The following is a 24573-nucleotide window of genomic DNA, read 5'->3' as shown; positions in this document are numbered from 1 at the left end:
ATGGGTTCAAGTTGACATCTGGTATGGCTTCCCTTGCTGTCTTCTCCTGGGAAGCCCTAGTTTTCTATTTGACACCGAGCATTAGCTCTGACCTGAGCATTAGCCCAAGCAAGTTTTGCATAATTAAGCTACTGAGATTGGTTTTCCCTGAGTGGACCGAAGAGACTTACAAGGTGAGGGCTCTGATAAAGTGATAAAGCTGATTAGATACTTAGCAGTAAAGGAATCTGATCTTAGAAATTTCCTCTTGCTCTAGTTAATGAGGCAGAGACAACACTTAGGGAAAATGAGTCACTAAAAAGAGAAACATTTTTATTTTCTTTACTAAAGAACCAATTCTTTCACTCCCTTTTAAATCAAGGCCTAACTTTATTTTCCAGAATAAAGCTCAGTTTAAATGCACAAATAAGAAACTTTTCCTCAGGGGTGTAGTAAACATGTTTAAACTTACCACCTACCAAGTAAAACAATTCGAGAAAGTAAAACTAAGATAAGCATAGAATTAAAATAATTTAATTAATGCTGCCTGTAACAAACCTGAAATAATTAACTGATTAATTATTCAGCTGTGTGGTCTATTCATAAGACTGTATTTTTTCCAAAAATAATTTTCTCATTTTTTCTTTCTATACTTTCCCTTTCCTTGAACTACCATTCGAGCAAGTAAAACTTGTTTTCCTGGAATATACTTATACAAATGTCCTATATTAACAATGTTCATAATCTTACCTTTTGGTTTATTTAGCACTTTTACAGATGCTACTGTTTAATCCTCACAAAACTTTGTAATGAAAGCTGCATTATCTCCATATTATGGGGTTGGGACTTGGCTCTTAAAGGTTATGTGATTTGCTCAAGAATTTGTAAATAGGAGAGTTGTGTGTCAAATACAAATTTTCTCACCCCCAAGAAAGTGGCCTGTACCACAATTGCTCCAAGTTATACATTATTTAAAGTCTCTACTTCCCTCTCTATTTCTTGCTAAACCTTTGTTCCAATATTTAGAAAGTGACCTGACAGTTGTTATCATATCAAATACCTTCACATGAAATGCAAATGATATGTATACACACACTCACATATACACACACTCACACATACACACACATATATTTCTGTCTTTATAGGTTAGCCCTCCTTTCATCATGAAATATTTGTCTTCCCCCCAAAACCTCATTCTCCTACTTCTCAGCTTTAACTTATTCCAGGGAAATTAATAGTCATAAAGGGCAAACTTGAAGTAGAAAAGAACTAACACAGGAGGTAGCTTATGATGGGAGTGATTGGAGGGGAGGTGAACCATCCACCCAGCCTGCTGTGTCCTATTGTCATTGGCTTTGGGGTGGATGTAAATATGGTATGAGAATGGGAAGGATGTAATGCTGATTGATGATACTGCTGTTTAGTCAATAGAATATCTAATTAGTTTGCTATTTAAAATAACACTTTAAAAATTTAACATACTAGACTTTTAAAGGAAATTTAAAGTCTATTTAAATTAAATGTTCTACTGTGTTTGTTTCTTGATCTTGAGAGGAAGTGTAGTGAAGTTGATGGAAGATTAGATCCTGGAGGTTGACTTGGGTCCATCCCTGACTCTACGACTTGTTAGCTGTTAGACTTTGGTGCAGTCACTTAACTTTCTTTAAATTGAGGATAAAAATAATAACTACCTCATATGATTGTAGTGAAGATGTAATGAATTTGTGTGTGTGCAGAGAGAGAGAGAGAGAGAGAGAGAAAGAGAGGAGGGAAACAACAGCAGATGTGAGCATGAATGAGCATACTCAGTTAGAACAGTCTCTTGAGTATAGTAAGAGCTCAGTAAAAACAATCAAACTTATCCCCCTCCACTTTAGTGGAGTTACCAGAGAACCCTTAATGGCTAACTTTAATTGATACTTTTTTAGTTTCCCTTGACCTCTCTCCTACAGCTCATGTTTTTTGCTGTAGTTTGCATCTATTTTATTCAGACTCTTAAATTTCTAGTTTGTTGTTCTATTTTTACACAGTTACAGCAAGCTTCATTGTTTTCACTTTCTCCCATAGAGGCCCTAAATCTGTGCTGAGCTAGAACCACAGCCTGTTTCCAGAATTGGCAAATAGTCCCATGGGAAAGAAGATCCTGGGATCACACTCGAGAGATCCTGTCCTCCTAAAATTTGTGCTCATCTAGATGCCATTGTTTATGCAGATATCTGATGTTTTAAAATTATGGTCATTGTAATTTATCTGGCCTTTTCTAATCCTTTTGGTGGGAGTGTTGACCTGCCTGACTGGGGGGAGTGCCTTCCTCCACCCTTCTGTCTGAATCGTACTTTGTTGGCCTTACTTCTGCTGGCTGTCTTCTTGCCTTCCATTTCATGGTTTGCTGCTTTTTATCTTCTATGCCGTCTTACTCACCAATCCCTGTAACTTTCAAATCTATAGCTTACTCACTGCCATGATGATGACTTCCAAATCTATAGCTTTATTTTAAACCCATCTCTTCTCTTTGAGATATATCTGTCTAGTTATCTCCTAAGCATTTACCCCATATGTATCCTAGGCTAATGGAATCTGAAATGTCTGAAATGTACTTAGTTATCTTCTCCCTCAAATTTGTATCTTTTTCTGTATCACGTGTTCTGGCTAGGGATCCTGATAGTGTTGGGTCATGGGGTAGGCTGCCCCAAAATGTGCCTCAATGGTATACTGATTATTTTCAATTAGTTTCTTAAGAAATGGCCAGGGCAAGAGGGACACTCTGACCCTTCTTTCTGTCTTTCTGAAAACAGGAAATAAATCTCTCATGTGAAAGGTGTACCCTCTGCATCTGGCGTAGAAGAGCACCCTTATCACTCTTATCTCTTAGCAGAGATAGAGAATGCGGAGCTGAAAAGTCTGTGTAAACAAACCTTGCCACTTCACTAATTTACTACCCCAGGTCCAAACTCTGTTTAGGTTCTTCACTAATTGAGCACCCAAAACTATTTCCTGTCACTTCCTCACAAATTTATTGTTTCTTTGTCTAAAAAGCATAAAAGCTACCTGCTTTGGCCACTTCTTAGGTGCCATTTCTATGAGACCTGTGGGAAGTTTCCTCCTTCTTGACAACAGACAATAGCATTATCTACCTAAGGGCCCAGGCCAGGAATGAGAATTTTCCTATTATTTCTAAACAACTAATGAATCAATAATTTCTATTTTGTCTGTTTCCTTAGTATTATTTCTTTTATCTCTCCTTTTTCTTCTCATTTTTCTGTGTTCACTGTTACTAGCATATTATTTGTTTCTAGTCTTACCTTCTTTGGGGCCATCCTCCACCTTTTAGCCAAATATATTTATTTTTATTTTTTAAAATTTATTTATTTATTCATTTATTTTTGGCTGTGTTCGGTCTTCGTTGCTGCACGGGCTCTCTCCAGTTGCGGCGAGTGGGGGCCACTCTTCATTGCAGTGCGTGGGCTTCTCATTGCAGTGGCTTCTCTTGTTGCGGAGCACAGGCTCTAGGCGCACGGGCTTCAGTAGTTGTGGCACGTGGGCTCAGTAGTTGTGGCTCGCGCGCTCTAGAGCGCAGGCTCAGTAGTTGTGGCACACAAGCTTAGTTGCTCCACGGCATGTGGGATCTTCCCAGACCAGGGATCGAACCCATGTCCCCTGCATTGGCAGGCAGATTCTTAACCACTTCGCCACCAGGGAAGTCCTGAGCCAAATATATTTGTAATACACCAATTTGATTATATTTTATTCCTACTTTAAATATCAATTTCCAATATGTTTCCTAAAACGTTTTGCAAAACAGTCCAAAGATAACCTATGTCTCTCCATGAATAAAGGAGCCCATAGTCAAATAAAATGTTGAAATGTGGCATGCTTAATCCGTTTTCTCTTGAAGAGTCACAGCACACGTTACTAAGGGAAAGTCTTTACGAAGTTCTGTGATTGACTGTAACAACAAAATTCTAAAACATTAGCTTATATCTGAACATTGATTTTTAAAAATATATTTATTAAAATATTTATTAATAATATATATATTTAATATATATATATTTTAATTTATTAATCATTGACAGGATATACTTCTGACTTCACTCCCATGGTATTCAAAGTCTTCCATGCCTACTTCTCTAATTTCATCTCTTCCCTCTTGAGTCTTTGTAGCTATACAGATTACATTCATTTGGTTTCCCAAACACAGATTTCTGTTCTATTCCATTGTATATGGTTCCTTTTGCCTGGAGTAACACTAATCTATCTGATGACCTCTGTCTTTGAAAATTCAGCTATTTAAAAGCTTAGATCAGTTGATGTCTTTGCTGGTTAGCATACTGCTTGGCACATTTGTAGGTGCTCAATATATGTTAAATAAATAACAAAAATGGAAAAAGTCAATAAGGGAAAATTTAGAGATATGAGATTTGCTATATCTGCCTATTCATTCTGCCTGTATATTGCCCATTCAGGAAATCTACAACACTTAATAATAGTTGCTTAAGAAATTTAGTGAGAACTGCTTGACCTCAGTAATTTAATTGCTCTTCAAAAAAATGTTGTTTACCTGTACAAGGTTTAGGAAATTACTCACATTATAAGATGAAATTTTAATTCTTATTGGACGAAAATTAAATTTTAATTTTCATAAGTGTGTTATAGCTATTTTTCTTTCACTGTGAAAATTCCTTAAAAATGATTGTTGTAAGTGTTTTCTATTTCTTCCTGACAGGTAATATTTGAAGCTGAAGTCTCAGGAGGAAGAAGTGGTTATATTGCCATTGATGACATCCAAGTCCTGAGTTATCCTTGTGGTAGGTTGTGATTAAGAACTGTATTTTTCTATATCCTTTCAACACTTGTCTTATATTGGTAGTGACTATTGATTATCACTTGGTCATTGCTCTCTCTTTTGTTGTTGTTACTCCTAGCCTTTTGTTCAGTTTTAAAAGAACACTGAAATATTTCTAGAGTTTTTGAATCAAATATTTTTCAGACTTGTACTACACATGTTAAAGGATTCTTTTAATTAATTACTGTTCAAAAGAAAACCACAGTCCCAAAATGGCGTCACTCATGCTAAAAGTTCATAATACAAAACCTAGATTTATACCTGATCCAACTGCAGTTTCAGTTTCTTCCAGAAATGTTATCTTAATTGACTAGTCTGGATTTCATGGTCAAGCACCAGTAGGATAATCTGTCCTGTGATCCGTCTCCATCTCCCAGAGGAAGAAGAGGTGATCTGAATCATAAAACCCTTGCTGTTCCTTTTCTTCCTCAAAGAAGATGTCCTGGCCTAAAAATAATTACTTCTTTTCTTTTTGCTAGTAGCTCCCTTGCCCCACTCTTCTTCTCATAAAAACCTTCCATTTTGTACAACCCCTTTGATCTGTCTTATAGTTAATAGTTGGGATGCTGCCTGATTCATGAATCCCCTAATAAAGCCTGTTAGATCTTCAGTTTATTTAGTTGACATTATTTTTGACAGAAAAAATTAAAAATGTAAATGAAACTCTAGGTAGGACTCTTTCCTTTTTTTGGTATTATTAAATTGCCTAGGAAAGCAAAGAATAACAAATCAGTTCAGTGAAAAGAAAATAAGAAGAAGCCTCACCAACTTATGTGATCTGCTAAGTTGAAAGTTGGGGTGAAATGAAGAAAATGAATTAACTCATCTTATTCCAAACTTAAGACTAAGTTTTTAATGTCATAATAAATTTCTGGCTAATTCATATTAAACAACAAAACAATAGAAAGCACACAAAACAAGAAACTCAATTTGTTAACACATAGTTTGGTATGTCCTTAGATGCACATTGATTGGTCTCAGATGGGGTAACTACTTTTGTGTTTATATCACATACTCTGAAAGGCAATTACTGCATGCATTCAGTAGAGCCAGGCATAAAACGGTTGGTATAAATTCAGACTTAAGCTATATCTCCCAACAGCAGTGTTTTATAGGGCCCATGAATTCTAGATGATCTGTTCAGTAACCCTCCTGGTGGAAATTCTCTAATACTTTGTAAGCAGCATGCACAGGGGGCACCGTACCAGGGGCCAAGGCTCATGCTCCTGCTAACTGGTTGTCAAACCCTAGTGTGCCTCAGAATCACCAACTGGATGTGGCAAATCACACATTGCTTGGCCCCTCACTGGGTTCTGATTGTTCCCAGGTGATACTAATGCTGATCGTCTTGAGTTCACAATTTGAGAACCACTGTTCTAGCTTGTGTTCTAGTGCAAGCATTCCTTTTTCTGAAGCACCTACTGAGGTGAGGCACTGGAGAAGGATGTAGCAGGCAAAGGTGAAATGATTTATTACATGTGGTGTATTCTAAGAAAAAGGAGAAATTATCTCACTCAAAGTTCAAGCTGGTTTACTAAACTCCTTCAATCCATTCATATATGAGAACGGTGTTTCCATCTACTGTTCATTTACACTTCTTGAAAGAAGATATTAAAGAAAGGCTTTCATGAGTAAACAAGTTAAAAAATACAGAAATTGAGCACAACAGTAGTTTCATTGTGATATGATCCTTCATGCACTATCTTTACTCACTGAGGCTTAGCTTTTCCCGTTTATGTTTTCTTTCAGTTGAAAACCTGAATAAGCTTCAGTTTTAAAAGGTAATTATAGAGAATGCTTGTTTGACAGTCATGTAACTCATGTATATTTTGATGGCAGTCATCACTTTTTTGTTGGTCTAATATTTCTTTTGGGTAACTTTCTTAGGACTATGAAGGAATAGGAGGTGGATTTAACAACAGTTAAGCTAATACTCTGAGAGGAAGAAAAACAGTCCCTTACCTTGTTCTTTGAAGTACTAGAGGATTATAGTTATTGAAATTTCTTTAGAAAAGAAAAGAAAGATGTAACTGCTTAAATTGTAACTTAATAGTTCAACAGCCATGTATATGTCAGTTTTTGAGCTGTCATTCTGTGTTTTTCTTATAGTTTTCTATTATGCTCTGCTTTGTGCCTATTTGATCTCTTTTGTTTGCTTTGACTTGTAACTATTATTATCACCCGTATGCAACATGCTACAGGGGTCCTCCAGCAGTAATCGTTGGGTGCTCACTCTGTATAGAATTGCTCTAGCAATTATGGGGCGATACGTAATAAAACTATTTAAAAAAGAGAACTTAGCGTGAGAGAGGCAACAATGTCTTTCAGCACAGAGAAAACTGAAATTTTCGTCCATACGACATTAATCTTGGCCGAAGGTAAAAGTATGAACAACATTATTCTGTTGGGAAAAAGTAACACGGCATGTTTTCTTCATGTGGAAAAAAGTAAGTTTTTCTTGTCTTCACAGATAAATCTCCTCATTTCCTCCGTCTGGGGGACGTAGAGGTCAATGCAGGGCAGAATGCTACATTTCAGTGTATCGCTACAGGGAGAGACGCTGTACATAACAAGTTATGGCTGCAGGTAAGGCCGCATTGGCAGCTGAACTAAAGGGTACACTTGATTTTTAAAAAATCACAAATTCTTTTTCCCTGTATGTGTGTGTGGGGGGGTGGGGGGTGGAATATGTGTGTGACAGGTTGTCTTTTGTGTAGGTTTGATTTAATTCGCTGCAGATTCATTTCAGATATTTCCATTTTTGGAATATGAATAAAAATATAACAGTGTATAGTTAATAAGTATTTGGGTGAGTTACTCATTAACTCCTTAGGGAATCATAATTCTCTAATGTTATGTCCAAACTGTAAAAACAATTTTTCTAGATCCATTCAAAATAGGAAAAAAATGAAAAATGTCTCATTTAACATTTTGAAAACAACTTACAAGAGCATAGTACTTAAGCAGGAACTGTCATTCTCTGATAAAGTTTTCAAAAGTATTTTAAGAAACCTTTGGGAGTATTTCTGGAAATGTGAATTGGAAGAGAGCCAACTAAAATTGTTTTTCAGGATTTTTGTGTATAAGGGTTAATCACAGATCTGAGGACAAGATATTTGCCTTGCACATATTAAATCCGCAAAAAATGTGTATTTAATGAATTGCAGTTTAGCATACATGTTGGGGAAATGTAAATGGTGCATACAAAGAGCTTTAAAAGAATCTGTGAGAAAACAGTGACTAAGGAATGTGCCATATCCTCAGAGAATATCTGTCAATCCTGGGACAGAGGTGGGTGGGGAGGTGGGAGGAGCTAAGAGCAACTAAAGCCTTGAGGCTGGACCTAGGGCAGACTATTTGAAGCTAGAATGTAAGAAATAATATTCTCTGAGCACCTTTATTATTATTATTATTTAATTCTGTTTGCATCAGAATGAGGAAAGGGATTTAATTAGTTAGAATTTTAAATTCCTGAGAATGCCAATAGAGACCAAAAAGGAAAATCATTAGCTTAGTTTCTTGAACATAGACATCGGGCTTTGTTTTATGGTATCTTTAGAGAGAGAAAATTAGTGTCAAGGATCATCATTAGGTTTCAGGAAGTTGGGATCATAATTATAATCAATGATTATTGAAATCATACGCGTATAATGCCTGATATTGTACTGGGTGTTATAAATGTGTTTTTTCATTCAATTCCCACATCCAATCAGATGTTATAACAGATGTATTTCATATAAATCTAATTATAGCTACTTTTGTAATTTATTTAATATGTGCATATCAGGATACCATCCTGAATACGTGAAAAGGAAATGTACTCTCTCCTTTTTTCCCTGTGATTATGCTAATTTCCACTACAGATATTTAAATATAAGATAATTCTTCCTGTAGAGTGTATTGTATAATGTACAACTTGTTTCATCATCTAAACATCTAGTTAGAATCCCTCTTACTTTCTCTCTCAGCCTATATACTGATAGTATTAAGAATGTGTTTAGATATATTTTCTAATTACTTTGCTTGTTTGTCATTTAGGTAGAGACATTTTTGGCATTTAATTTTTATTGTTACCTATATAGTCTTGTCTTGGAGAACCAGAGACTCTGCAGTCTGCCCCTGGGTTTACGCCCCAGGATTTAATGGGACGTTGAAATAAAAAGGGTTTTGTGTACTTAGACACCAGCTGCCTTGTGGCAACAAAGACTTTCTGGCCCCACTGGTCTGAGTGGGTTGCAGTCAAAATACTGCTCATTTATTGTTTGTTTCTTACTTTTGTAAATTGGCTCATTTCATTATAGTTTTAAAAAATTTTCCTCTTGCCATTTTTTAAATAAAGATGAGAGATAAAAATATTCTGTTCAATTTCTGTTCTGCTTTCTTTTTTCTCCTCTTCTTTCTCTTTACATTTTCCAAGGTGAATTTATATATTTCTCGTCTATTTTGACATTGCCCAATTCTTCAGCAATTTACATGCTTATTCATGAAAAAGCTTTTCTGCCTTTTTCAATAATACCACTTAAATTACCTTAACTTATTCCCTTGAATCATTCTTCTCCATATTTAAGAAACATTGAAGATTATCAATTGCCTGGTTTAGGGTTGTTTTCAAATAAATAAGACTGAGACATAGAGATAAAGGTGTAGATATATAGATGTAATTGATATGTGTACATCTATAGAGTGAGTGAATCAGAAAGTGGCCAATGATTAAAAAAAATGATCCATCTTTTGCTGAAACTAGTAGAAACATAATAAAGGAAGAAGAATCTTGATTCGACAATGCATCTACAGGCCAACACACACAGATAGATGTCAAGTTATTTTTGCTTGGTGTAGAACAACTTCCTAAAGGTCAAGGGGCCCAGTTCTTAATTCTAACCTTAATTCTAACTCTTTAATTCTTACAACCCAGTTAATTATATTGGCTTAGAGAATTCATTGAACTTTTCCTGGCCATAGATTTTTTTATCTATTAAAGGAGGTGTGGGTAGAGACCAAAATCCCTTCCAGCTGTAAGATGCTAAACCAGGTCTCTACATTATTTTTGATGGTCTGAAACATGGCTTTGATCACCTTTTTTTTGTTTCATGGAGGAATGTAAAATTTTTTTTTTTTTTTTTTTGCTGTACACGGGCCTCTCGCTGTTGTGGTCTCTCCCATTGCAGAGCACAGGCTCCGGACGCACAGGCTCAGCGGCCATGGCTCACAGGCCCAGCCACTCCGCGGCATGTGGGATCTTCCCGGACCGGGGCATGAACCCGCGTCCCCTGCATCGGCAGGCGGACTCTCAACCACTGCGCCACCAGGGAATCCCCCTAAAATTTTTAAGTTATTAGTTTTGTGTGGGGAAAAAAATCATTCCTCAAATTAAGTATCATTGTGAGAACAACTGCTTAAAGTCTCTGCTGACTGCTGTGAACGAATGTACTCTGAAGTAACTCAGAATGAAAGGTCTTTGCATCCTATTACAAAAGTAATGGAATAATGGAGTAGCTGTTACACCTGCCATGGTCAGGTGTAATAAAAATGGCCATCAACTTTTTATGTCCTCCAAATCATTTATATAATATAATAATATTGAGCTTCAATTGGTAAATGTTTGAATATGGTGTAAAAGAGCAAAAACTAGAAAGCTTCCAATTTTCTATTTTAAATGAAAAATGGTACACTACAACTGCCGTGAATACCTGATAGTATATGACATTCAAAGTAATTTATGTATAGAAATACATTTAGAGAATAACTTCGCACTTGTTTATTGTCTTTAGCTTACAATTGATATTACAGTCATTTTTATTGTTTAAAATGACATACAAATTAGGTAAATTAAAGAATGGAGCATAAAAAAGCAAACACTTAGTGACTTACCTGAGATAATCTGGGATAGTCCATAAGACATATCATAGTGGGTCTGCTATATCTTTAGGGAGTGTTCTTTTTGTTTTTTTAATATTTATTTATTTAATTTATCTTTTTGGCTGCGTTGGGTCTTAGTTGTCACACAGAGGCTTTTCTCTAGTTGTGGTGTGCAGGTTTTCTCTCTCTAGTTGTGGCGTGCAGACTCCAGAGCACGTGGGCTCTGTAGTTTGCAGCACGTGAGCTCAGTAGTTGTGGTGCATGGGCTTAGTTGCCCTGCGGCATGTGGGATCTTAGTTCCCCAGCCAGGGATGGAACCCTCGTCCCCTGCATTGGAAGGCAGACTCCTTACCACTGGACCACTAGAGAAGTCCCTTTACAGAGTTTTCTTTCCTGCAAGATCTCAGATTATAAAATTAGAGAGTCTTAAAAGAAGGTCATTCACTCTAGACATTTAGAAAACAATGACAAAATACATAAGCCAAATTAACCTCCTTGCACATGCTGAGCAAACTACTGATGCATAAAACAATATGGATGAATGTTTTTAAAAGTCCATTGGTGTAGCATTATGCATAATGTATATAGCACAACCAAAAGAAATACCTTCAATAAAATATATCATGCTCTAGTGTAAAAAAAAAAAAGTCCATTGGTGTCAGCAAGCTATAAATCTGGTGAAATCATGAGGTTTTGTGGGATGTAGTTTAAAAAAGTATGTTATGCAGTTCATATTGGATAAGGGAGTTGGGATAAAGTCTTTAGTTGCTCCTAGAGAATTTCCAAATTCATTTTCTTTCATAACGCTCAGTGAAGTAGCTTGCATTCTAGATATGAACACAACTTTTTTTTTCAGCTTACAATTTGCAGTTTTCCCCACATGAACAGATGTTTTATAATGCTTACAACAAGTTTTAAAACTATACCATTTTGTGTTCCTAAGGAACCCCCAATGGTAGAGAATTTGTGGATCATAACTTAAGGCTTATGATAAAACCCAGGTTATAGGAAATAAGATCATCAGTGAGATTTTAATGTACAATTTAATGTTTAATGTTTTTCAGTGTTCAATTTATAGTGAAATAAAATAATAAAAATGTCTGTTTATATTCCTGAGAGGTACCAGATAATTTTCTCACAGGAAAGAAAAAAAATAGGTTATATATGTTCGTGGGTTAAAAATTTTAGTCACGTCCTTTTTATTTCAACACAATGATATGGGTAGTAGATAAAGTGATCGCAGGAAAAAGTGAATATATAAGGGAACAATAACGTATGACACAGAAGTTCCACTCCTGAGTAGTTACATAAGAGAAATAAAAGCATGTGTTCACAAAAAGACTTGTGGAAGAATGTTTATAACAGCTTTTTTATTCATTACAACCAGTAATTGTAAAGAACCCAAATGTCCGTTAACAGGAAAATGGATAAACAATTTGTGGTTCATTCACACTACTCAGCAATAAATTAGAAAGCGTGCACTACTGATACCAGGACTTATAAAGCTCAGCAATGTTATGCTTTCTGGAAGAGAAGAGACACAAAAGAGTGCATGATTCTCTAGATGCTAATCTATGGTGCTAGAAATCAGAACAGTATTTGACTGGGGTTGGGGGGTGATTAGGAACCAGAAGTGAGCAGGGAAACTTTTTGAGGTAAGGTAAATGTCATATAGCTTTATTGAGGCTTTGGGTCTATGGGTGTATATACATTTGTCAGAAGTTAAGATTTATCCAATTTGCTGTATATAGTTTACTTTAATAAACCATGAATGAGGAGAAAGTGAGTATATGAAACATTTCCTCAAATACCCAAATCACTGGCAGTACTAATCATGCTGTAGATCAGCGGTCCCCAACCTTTTTGGCCCCAGGGACCGGTTTTGTGGAAGACAGTTTTTCCACGGATGTAGGGGGTGCGGTTCAGGTAGCAATGCTAGCGATGGCGGGGATGGTTCAGGTGGCAATGCGAGCGATGGGGAGCTAAGCCTTACCAGTCCGTGGCCCGGGGGTTGGGGACCCCTGCCGTAGATGGCGATAGCCTAGTACAAACATTACCTGCATTTTTGTCCATCTTGTCCATTTGAAGTCATTTGATTAGGTTCAAGGGTGATTTTTAATCATCAGTGTAAACTGAAATATAGAATAAAGCATGTTCTGAGTGTTCTATTATCAGAACACGTTATAACGTTCGAGGATGTGAAAAAGTTGAAACAGGAGTTGGACTGTAACTTACAAATTAGTATTCTTTCATGAAGGTCCAGTGTAAGTGGACACCTACATGACAAGTCAAATAGAACCCATTGCTGGAACATCTGTCAGACCATATGCTTTGGCCTCAGGTTCAGTGTAGAAACTAAAATGCTAATGACTCCATCCATCATTACAGAGCTTGGTGGGCATGCATCATTGGGTTGGACAGAGAAATTCAACAGTGGAGTTACTGAAAGCAGGGAATTGTGTGGGGAGATTTGGTGGCACCGTTCATTTTGGTGAATTGAAATGAGGCTGTTTAATGTGTGACTGGTAATTCTATGCAGATTGCCATCAAAGCTGTGGCAGTTGGGCCAGTCTTTCAGTAATCTCCCCAGGTGCTGACACGGTGCCTCCTGAGTAGGCCTGCCAAAACAGGAAAGTCAGCCATCACTTTGCCCTTGGTGAGGCTCGTCACTGCTAATGTAGTGTGATACAGCTAGTTTCTCAGCCAAAGGAAATGTCATTCCTTCTGGAGCAATAGATAATTAAGCAATACATTGAGAGTAAAATTAGTATAATTAGGTGCAGATTGCTCTAAAAAACAACCAGAGAGAGGCTGACCTTTCGCAGTACCAACTGTTGCCAGCTGAGGGTCAATGAAAATGGTTGGTCTGAAACTTCTGGCCATAAAGTGTTTTATCTATCCAGGCAAATGTAATAGCCTTGTTTCTATACTACATGGGAACATCGTCATGTAGCATTGGAAATGAGAAGCATGATTTTTTAAAAAATGAATAATTTGAAAGTACAAAAATTTTATCTGGTGAAATATATCACTACAGTGTTTCAAAGGCCAACTAGTCATTGCTCACAAAGCTCTTTTTGATGCTGCCATGCTATAGTATTTTCCTGTATCTATTTATACTGTCATATGAAGTGCCTGGAACCTTGTATCATGTTTAATTTCCACAAGAGATTTTACTATCGCTGAAACTATTTCTTTTTGAGAAAAAAAAATCTGGTAATTTTCCATTTATTATAATGAAGGGAAAATGTTGGAGGGAATTAATCTATGCCTAGAAACATGCAGTTTACAGTGGGCAATTCATTGAGAAATAATTTGAGAGGACTATTTCAAAGCCAAACTGATTAAACATTTAATATATGATCAGCTCACATTGGATATCGTGGGGGTGGGGAGAGAAAGGAATGAGATAATGTGAAATTGTCCTAATGTCTAGACTTGGTGAAAGTTCTGACATTTTCGAGATTGGCCCTAAGAGTGGCTGACACATATCTGAAATATTAGAATAACAAAAGGCAGCATATAATTACTAGGACATTTGGTAAAGTTGAAGAAATGATGTCAGAATGGCTAAAGGTACATCGTATAAATATATCTTGAGATTTGTGGGAGACTGGATAAGTTTCTTAAAATCTTAGAATATTGGGAATATACAGGAGGGATTTAGTTTGTTTTTTTATAGATAGTAAAGTACGATAATAACTAGTGGTTTGAAGCTATTTGGTGAGAGATATAAGCTGATTATGAGGAAGACCTTTGTAATTGTAGGGCTGTTGAAACCTAGAATGAGCTACTGTAGGAGGTAGTAAAATTAGGGGAAGTGTCCAAGCATAATCTGGTTAAGTACTTGCTAGAGATGTAGAGGACATTTAAGCATGAGGCTGAATGCTTTTTTAAGATCCTTTCAGCCCTGAGAGATGCTTGTATAACCGAATAAGAAAAGATCATTTGGAATCTAAGCCCAGTGCTTTTTCAGAGTTGAGAGAGAGCATCACAGACTGAAGTGTTTGGTGAAATAATTAAAGAAGATTTGATAGAGTCTTTGAAGGACATATAGGACTTGGATAAGCAAGGATTAAGTGGGCATGGTTATCACTGCGGTTTAGTGTATGTGTGTGCTGGTGGGGTAGGAACATCAAGAGAAGAATCTTCTTGAAGTGTAAGGTTCACAATGGGAAGTTGAGGTAAATATAGTTTATGGGAGGGTTGGGACTAGGCCATGATGGAGACAAAAGCAAGAAAGAAGCTACTGCTGGCAGTACAGACATCAAGTAGTGAAGGCCTAGGATTGGACAGTGCCGGTGGATTTGGAAAAAATGTGAGGAGGGGAGGAGAGGGACCAATGAAAGAAGACACAGAGTTTGGGTCTGGTTGGTACCAGGTGAAAGAATTTGGAAGAGTGAAATAATAAAGATGGCTTTTAAAATTTCCTCAAACGTTTATTTTTTACAGCCGGTCTGTGAATTTGTTTTCTCATTTTCTGTCTTGGAACTAATTTACCTGCTCCATGCGTTTGTTTACTTTTTGCCCCTTCTGCCTTGATAATTGCATATGAGTTTTCCTAAATAGGAGTGAAAAATGAGGAGACATTCCCATTCCTTTTGACTCTTTAGCCTTAAAAAAATTTTACCAAGACAGTTTGAAGCTTGTGGCCAAATTAGAAACCTCTGGGTGTTCCCGATTTCACTTAGGAGAATTCATCTGTGGGAAGGCTGTTGGTGCTTTCAGCCTTGCCTTCTGTATCTTGTGGCTCACAGAACAGGACCCGTGTCAGAGAAGAGTATTAACCATGTCTGTTGTGCCTTCCTGACTCCTTGTAAACTGATAGATGAACGCTAGCCTGCTACTTAATTCTAATTTTCTCTGTTTATCCTGTTTAAGCATTAGTGATTTTTTTTCTGTGTATATGCTGATTTACAATTAATTCTGCTCCACTTAAGAGACCATGTTCTATTTGGTAGCTAATGGCTATCACTCTTATCAGTCCTGCTTTTCCTGAGGACCTTGTTTTATTCGAGTTCACGGCATTATATTCTTCCTTCATGGCTTCATGTAAAGAATTATAATCATTGGTCTTGAAGTAAAATCACTGACCAAGTATCATGGATTGTAATGTTTATCTTTTACCCTTGGCATTTTGGGTGTGTATGTATGTAACAATGAGCATCAGAAAGTTTAATCATATTTAAGTTTTAGAACTTACAAATATTCCTGAGGTCATTTTGGTTGACTTTGTGTGGCTTTCTACCATAAACAGCTCAGTGCCTTAAAGATACGATGCATTCTTTTCCTTCTTCAATAATTCATAAACTCTGAGTTTGTTGTCTACAGATTACATAATTGACCATAAATGAATGATGTGTGGAATAGTCTTTATCTTCTTTATGTATCCCTGGAACATGACTCGAAAGGCCTGGCAGTCATAGAAGCTCAAGGATTTCTTCTTATCAATATCTATAAATAACAATTTACTGCTTTTTCTGTACAAGAATAATGCACTCTCCTACTGTTCTCAGAGCTGCCCTTTCAGTGTTTTTCAGGTCACGTCAAGCACTTTACAACTTTCCATCGAGCTCCTGTGATCAGTGTTACAACATGGGGCTCTGGCAGTGGGCTGGGTTTCTTCTTTATGAAAAGCAGTCTGATTTAAAGATAGTATATTTATAAAATTCTTTTATTTGAAAATAAAACATAGAGAAAGCCTCACAAAAATGAAAAACTATGACTCAATGAATTTTTATGATACCCACCACACAGGTCAAGAGAAAGGCTTTGCCAGTCATCGTAGAGGCTCTTTCCAAGTGGTCCATCCCAGACACAAATGAGCCATCTCTCTACAAATGATAAGTTGTAGCCTACCCCTACAAATAATAACTATCATGACTTTCAGCCCTTGTATTTTTTTCCTGTTTTTTTTCCACTTACATATATTTAGTCTCCTTAGATACTATAGATTAGTCTTGTCTGTTTTTAAAAATATGTCTTTTAGAATCCCTTTAATCTGTGTGTTTGTCCTCTCTTGTGTTTGTCACAATTTATCTGTTGAGGAACCCAGGCCATTTGACTTGTAGTTTTCACACAGTCTGCATTTTACTGATTGCATACAAATGTCCTCTTCAGTTCAACATGTTCCTTTGAGTTTCCTGAAAATTGGCAGCCAGATCTAGAGTCAAGTTTGATCCTGTGGCAGTGCTAGAGGAGGTGCATGGTGTGATTACCAGAGGCACAAAATGTCTCCTATTTCTTTTTGTGATTCTGATACCAATTGATGTTTAATGCCTATGTTCATTCCTGGTGGTTGTAAGTTGTGATATTCTAATTTTATTATTTCTTTTGTATTTTGTTTAATTAATGAAGACACACTTATCATCATCTCCTATCTGGCTACCCAGTGTCATAGTTCATTTTAGGAAGGGCATGGTAACTTCTCAAATCTTTGCTTTAATTATTGGTTTTTAATATAATTAGTTGGTTCCTGTCATCCTCCAAAGGTGACTGATTCTTCTTCCTCTTTTTTTTAATATCAAGAATTTATGGATTTAGGCATATTTAATAGACTTCAATTCATTGCAATTAATACTATTTTTAAGACTCACATCATCCCAGGTTGGCTCCAGTGTCCGTTTGATATAACTTCAGTAATCTTCGATAGCTTTCTTGTATTGCTATCTGATGTCAGTGTCATCTTGCACATTTTCTCTTTCAGACCTGGTGCCCTGTTTTACAATTTTGAGAAATTATATTTCAGGACCATTATGTGAATGCTGAGGGGTATTCATTGCTAGATCTTTTCAGTGAACAGAACTAAGAAAAATATACATATATATTTAAAGGTAAAATAACTATTAGTTTATATTGATATTTCAAATTCAAGCCTAAAGTTTTTCACTTAATGTTTTCTTTATTACAGTTTGTCAGTTACATCTTTTTTTCCACACTCATATTTTTGGTTCTCAATGACACAGAGAAAGAGACAATTACAATATCCCATAATCACTCATTTTAAAATCTCATGTTGTTTTGAATACTTGTACCCTATCTCCATTGTTAGCATAGAGCCATTGCATATTGTACTCTCTCCCATTTAGCTCTTATTTGGTGTTAGTTCTATGTGTAGCTATGTTTTTTAATGTTCATCATCAGTATGTATGTCATGTCTTAGTAATTTTGGTTGTTTGAAACTTATTTTCTGGGAGATTCCACAGGAATAAGCTCATGTAAATAATATTCCCTGAGTTCTTGGATGTTGATAATAGTTTATATGTGCCCTTGGTTCTTATGTCAATTTTGAAGGTTATAAAATCCTTCATTTGCATTTTCTTTCCTTGAGTAACTTAAATGTGTTACTTCATATTCTTGTGGCATAAAGCCTTGCTGTCAAAGTCTGATAATAAATTTTCTTTTCCTTATAAGTCTCCTACCTGCTTTTCTAGATAGTCAAAGGATTCTTTTTCTATTTCTTTAAAGATTTTAGTTTTGTAAGAATCTATATCAAGGTAGCAAATACATGGTTACCCAGAACTTAAACTTCTATAGGTATTTGATCAAGAATATCTATCTAATGGTGATATTTTGCATATCTCTGTTACTACATCATGCTATGGACTAGCATTGTCTTCTTTACCAATGACACTGGAGTTCTTTGTACCTTTAATCAGATTAGAGAACCAATTCCAGAAAACCCAGAACCAAACCAAATCAGAAAACTCATCCCTAAAATTCTTTTCTTCCAGAACCATTTCTGGTAACAAAATCATCTCTGTTAGTCAGGGTTCAAACATGAAAAGCAGATCAGAAGGAGAGATGATAGATAGATAGATAGATTTTTTTTTTTTTTCAAGAGATTTGTTGCAAGGAATTGGTTTATGTTATTGTGGAACCTGGCTGGGCAAGTCTGAAGTCTGTAGTCAAGCACTTCGAGAGGGCAGGCTGGAGTATTCAGGCACAGACTGAAGTTGCTCTTCACAGGTAGAATTTCTTCTGCTTCAGGGAAGCCTCAGATCCATTCTTAAGACTTTTCAACTGATTGAATCAAGTCCACCTAGATTATCTAGGCTATTCTCCCTTATTTAATGTCATTTGGGTATGGACTTTAATCCCATCTGCAAAATACCTTAGCAGAGACACCTAGGTTAGTGTTTTGATTGAATAACTGGGGACTGTAGCCTTGTCAAGTTGATATATTAAAAGACCATGACAGTTATCAAATATATTATCCACTTAGATATTGTTTTGTTTATTATCTTCATAATATTGCTATTACCAGGATTTGCAGTTAGAACTTTTGCACAATTGTCTCAGCTAATATTCTCAGCATCTCTGTTGAATAAGCTGTTACAAATTGATATCCCCATTTTTAGATGAAAAGGCAGAGATTTGAGAAGTAATGAGAAACTGTGAAGCTAATAAATAGTCATTGCAGGACTAGAACGTAGGTATCATCTCCCATAGTTCCGTCTACTTACTCTGCCCTCTTGTGTGGCTCCTCGTATTGTTCACCTTGTCCCAATATTGCAAAAACACCTTCACTTCTTAGGTCAAACTTCATTTTCTTGTTTAATACCTGACAGTTTTTGTGAAACTTGGTTAATTATCCTGATTCTAGTAATTTGCTATCGCCAGCACATTTTTACCCTACGTTATATCAGAATTACAATATTTGCCTCTTTCTTTTTCTGTGTCAAATATCATTTGCCTTGTTCATACTTTCATTGCCGTACAGTAAATATGCTGTGAACTTAGTATTGTAATTTTAGGGTAATTTCTCCTAGAGGAATGCTATTTTCTTTTGGTTTAATCTATTGAAATCAATATAATAATTTCTAACGGATGTAAATGAGTGCTTTTCTCAAAATAGTAACAGTGTTTCTAATTTTAGAAATTTATAAATTTCTAAACCTTTAAGTTTGCCATGATCCTTCATTTTTCTAAAATTCTTTGATTTAATTGTTCAATAATGATGATGATGATGATAGCTTTATCATACCTATGAGAAAGAAAAACATTTCCTATGGCAGACAAGCCCCAGTAAGGAACCCCCAGGTCCTTGGAATTAATTTGGCTGGATTGTCGTATGAGTCACATCAACCCTACTTAATTATGGTGTGCAAATTTACAGACGTTAGTTTTGGAAAAAGGGCAAGTACTGACAAATTATATGCGGTCCTCTTAATATTATTCAATAGGAACTTAAATACCAAACATAGGAAAACAGTCTCTTTCCAGTTTCTCCACCTCTAAGAGGATGGAGGAGACCTGTATCATTATGTGCCCAGGAAAGGCAGTGAAGAATAAATAAAGCAATAAATGTAATTTAATTTTTTCTTCAAGTCAGTAGAGTGAAATAATCTCTCCAAGGGTTCTAAGTGCTGCATTATTGAATTTAAAATTAAATTGGATTAATTCTATTCCTCAAGCTTTGAAAAGAGAAGCTGAAATAAACTGTTCCATATTTTAACCATATCACATTAGCTTTTAGGATTTCAAGTTGAAAGTAAGTAATAGAAAACCAAACGTATTACATCACTTAACAGGAAGTCCAGAAATAGGGGGGCTCTAAGAGCTGTTGACACCATTTTATTTTATTTCAACTTTAAATTTTTCTCAAGAGAACAAAGTAAGGGTTTATTAAGTGGTAGTACACTCTCGGGGGAGAGTGGGCAGACTCAGGTGAGTAGCTGCCGACACCGTTTTAGAGACGTGATCAAGAACCTGATCCTGTCTTTCTCCTCAATGTGCCATTCTCAGCATTTTAGTCATGACATTGAGAAAAAGAAAAGAGGACCCACTGTGTTTTCTCTAGAAGTGAGGAAACCTTTCTGGAAATGACTTGGCTTATTCCTATTATTTCTCATTGGCGAGAATCACACCCATTTTTAGACCTGTCAACTTTTCATGGGAACAGGACCTCCATCATGTTTTCAACCAGTGTCTCAAGCTGAAATATCTTGATGCATAACCGAGGGATCTTGTAAAAATGCAGATTTTGATTCAGTAGATCTAGAGCGATCTCTAGACTTTGCATTTGTAACAATCTGACAGGTGATCCTAATGCTACAATTTATTATAGATACTGTGAATTAACCAATATTACCACTACACTAATTTATGCCAGGAACTGAACTTGTCAAATAAATACTGCATGCACCCTGCATGATGAAGCTTACTTAGTTTACTAGTGGAGTCATAATAGTAATTCCAGTGACTTGCCTAGAGTTACTTGGTAAGTGACGAGTCTCAGCAACCTGTACTGGAGACAGAATAAATAAGAAAGCATGACAAGGATCTGGGGAGGAAGGGAGAGGAATGAAAAAACAAAGTGCTAGGTTATAATCCTTGGATGTATAATTTTGTGGTTCATTTCTTAGTATTTCTCAAGGTTGGGGATTTTGAAATGGAGAATCACATAAAAAATCTCAAAGCAGGATAAAGAGCCCGGAACTGAAGAATATAAGGTAGAAAACTATATGCAAACACTGCTGTATAAGAGATAAATTTACCATTACTTCTTATTTCCTTCTTCCATAGCCCTGCCTACTCTGCTAAATTGATAGCTTGTAGGCAGGCAAAGACCTATTAGTTTGGATTATAAAAGAAAAAGTTATTATTTTTGACTTCTGAAATATACATATCATGAATTGCTACTTTGAAATGTAATGCCTTACTGAAAGTAAATAAAGCAAATGAAGTAAATAAAGCAATGTCTAATATAGTAGATTACATTTCTCATTGATACAATGCATTGATCAAGGCTCAACAACAAATAATCAACTCACTGGACTGTACCTATGATACAAATGAAACAAAAAGCAGCTTTGGTTTATTTTAGAGGAAATACTACTGGATTTTGTGTCTTTAAACCTAGTTTTGAGTTTTAATCCTGCTACTAACAGGCTGTGTATCACATTTTTAATCCTTCTGAATTCTGATTTTATAATCTTTAAATGGAAATGACTATCACAGAAGGTTTGTAATAGAGAACAGTGACAGAACCAAGGTAATAGCTAATATAATATGAGGTACATGGAGACGCTTATTAAATGATTTTTGAAGAAAAATCTGAATGTTATGACTCTATAATTATTTTTATTGTTATTTTATTTCAAGAGATAAATAGCACCTAAGTGTACTATGCTCATTAATTATAGAAACAATGTGTATCCTATATAAGCATATATAGTTATGTTAGTATAGTAATACACACAAATACAAACACAATGTAATCAACTTTGTGATCTCCTGATGGTCCTCAACATCTCTGAGTTCAGAAGGAGCTTGGCATAAATGATCTCTAGATGTCCTTGAGGTTCTGTATTTTTGTAGCTTCCTTTTATTATTAATTTTAATTAATGATTTTTATATATTTTGTTATATAAATTTATGAAAAACTAAGGAAGTTTTACATGACTTTTGTCTCTAAAAATACCAGCGATTTTAGTCCATTTTAACAAAGAAGTTGAGTACCCACTAAATAATGATAACATACTACATATACGATGCTGTGGAAGAAAAAATACAAAATTTGAAGCCCTACCTTCAGGATGATTTCAGTACACAAAAAGGTAAAAGGACATATATAGAATATATTGTAGAAGAGATTCAAGATAGAAATGCTGGTGATTACATTTTTATGATGATCTTTGAGTTTTTGAGACACTATTCATGGTAATTTCAGTGGGAATGGAAAGTGAAGAGTATGTATAAGTTGATGAAATGTGAGGTTGAGGCAGAGAGGACGTTGTTAGATTTCATAGCTCGTGGCACTGTGGGCATCAACTAGGAATATCTAAGAGCTTTTGGTCTCCCTTGTTGGGTAATTCAGATTTTTCATGAGAGCAAATGACTGATTGCAGCAAAAGTCAGTAGTGTTCTTGTAATTGTTGCATAGAAATAGTGTATATCCTGTATTGGCAGTGTATAACAATGGAAAGTTTTTAAAAATCCAGAATTCTTTCAGGCTAGTGAAAATCTCTGAAGTGGCTGCTTGTAAAAGTAAAGGGTCAGAAAGTAAGGTCTCACTGACAATGCGGAAGATTGAAAGAATAGGAGACAATGTCCCGGGCAATTGTGATTCAAACTGAGAAAACTATCTTAGCGTAGGGACAAGGTAGTAACGAAGGCTGTTGGGCATCACTGAGGCCAGAGTGAGTTTTGGGATCACTGAGAATATTCACAGAACTATGGTGGAAAGGATAATCTGACCTGATAAATAACTGACTGGAAGGCTCTTTGGGCAAGCTGGGAACTCTGGAAGTTGAGAGGCTGTTGAGTGGCATAGTGAAAGAGTGGCCTGCAAGTGAGGAACAAGGATAAAGGGTAAGAAAGTAGAAGAAAATGTGCCCTCCTTTGAGAAAAGTTTGGAGGAAAGTGTTATTGTGAGATGAATGTCAATTAAGATGGAAAGATGAAATAATAATTATTCAGAGGGAAACATTAAGGGTACTTAGTAACTCTTCACAAGAGAAGACGGATTTTTGAAAAAGACATGGTGTTAAAAGATGTGAGTGTTGTGTGTGCACAAGCAAGATGATTTAGAAGACAAGGTGGGCAGCAGGAGTTGGCTGGTCTTGCTAAAGGAAGAACTGAGAAAGGTGATGGAAGATGGAGAGTGCCACTGGAGGGGTAAATTAGGGGAGGATGAGGTGAGGGCATGTACCTGTCTAAACAGTGCTGCCTTCCAATTAGAAAGATGGTATCAAATGATATGATAATTGAAAACCATGCTGTTTGAGATTCTCATGTGTAAAATTTTTGTTTGTTTGTTTGTTCATGTGGTTTATAGGGAAAGAGAATTTAGGCTAGATTTTATGGATTTATATTTTAGGGCTTTTGAGTATAAGTTGCTTTTTCTCTTTATTATTATTCAAGGGAATGAGCAGAGGATCTTGGTGCAAAAATCATGGAATCTGTGGGTCAGGAAAGAAGAGTCAACAAAACACTGAATGAGTGAAAAATTTTGACTTTAGTCAAAATTGGGACTTTTTTATCCTTAGGTATATATGCATATACAGGCACATACGCATATGTATAACATAATTTGCACATATATATCATTTCAGATATGGAGAAGGGTGTTAAAGGTACAGTGGATTTTAGGATTTTAAAAATTATTAAAGTAATAGGGTGATTCCTTTATTATTTACCTGTTTAAAAAAATGCAAAGTGTTTCAAACATACAAAAACAATTATAAAAAAAGATAAATTGACCACTAACATACCCACCACTCTAATTTAATAGAAGTTGACATTTTTCATTTTTGTCTCCTATCTTAATTTTTGTTAAGGATTTTTTTTTGTTGTTGTTAGATTTAAACATGTATTTCAGTGGAATGCAGGAGATGTTCAACTTTTTTTTTTTTACCAGGACCCTGCTGGTTTTAGTTTGCTTAGTTTAACTGCCACATTGAATTTTACTGAATGGATAAATCTCAGTTTATTTATCCACCACTCAGGAATATGTGGATCTTTCCCATACTTAACTATTACAAACGATTCTGAGTTCAGCATTCTTGTACATATCTGTGTGAACACACATAGAAGAGTGATCCAAACATAGAAATGTAGAAGTGGAACTGTTGGGTCCTAAGTTTTATGCATCTTCAACTTTACTAGATAGTAGCAAATTATTTTCTAAAATGACTGTAACCATTTACAATTCTAGTAATTTTACGGTTCTGTTTTCCATATCTAGTGATGAAATGATATTTCAAGTAGTGTGAAAGGGTACCAGGAATACTTAGCATTTTACCGACAAGAAGTTAGGATGAGGCTCATGACCAATTCTCATAGTTGTAGCTTTTCTTTGCCCTTTGTGCTGTCTTTGACATAAAGAATTTTTAAATTTAGGTTGAGGATCTCTTTTCATGGTTATTAGACATTCACATATT

At 35.8% G+C, this 24573-nt stretch overlaps 1 protein-coding gene across 2 annotated transcripts in view; it reads left to right on the top strand.

Annotated features, from left to right (window-relative positions):
• Positions 1 to 24573, top strand: part of PTPRK (protein tyrosine phosphatase receptor type K) — a 569144-nt gene that overhangs the window by 289013 nt on the left and 255558 nt on the right. For both annotated transcript variants that reach the window (XM_082669093.1, XM_082669092.1), the window contains exons 4-5: positions 4709 to 4790; positions 7299 to 7414. In XM_082669093.1, the coding sequence (XP_082525219.1) occupies positions 4709 to 4790; positions 7299 to 7414 (198 nt within the window). The remainder of the gene's footprint in view (positions 1 to 4708; positions 4791 to 7298; positions 7415 to 24573) is intronic.

This window comes from Grampus griseus (assembly GCF_964374135.1).
Source record: "Grampus griseus genome assembly, chromosome: 13".
In the NCBI taxonomy this organism is placed as follows: domain Eukaryota; kingdom Metazoa; phylum Chordata; class Mammalia; order Artiodactyla; family Delphinidae; genus Grampus; species Grampus griseus.
This window is presented reverse-complemented; position numbering and strand designations above follow the sequence as displayed.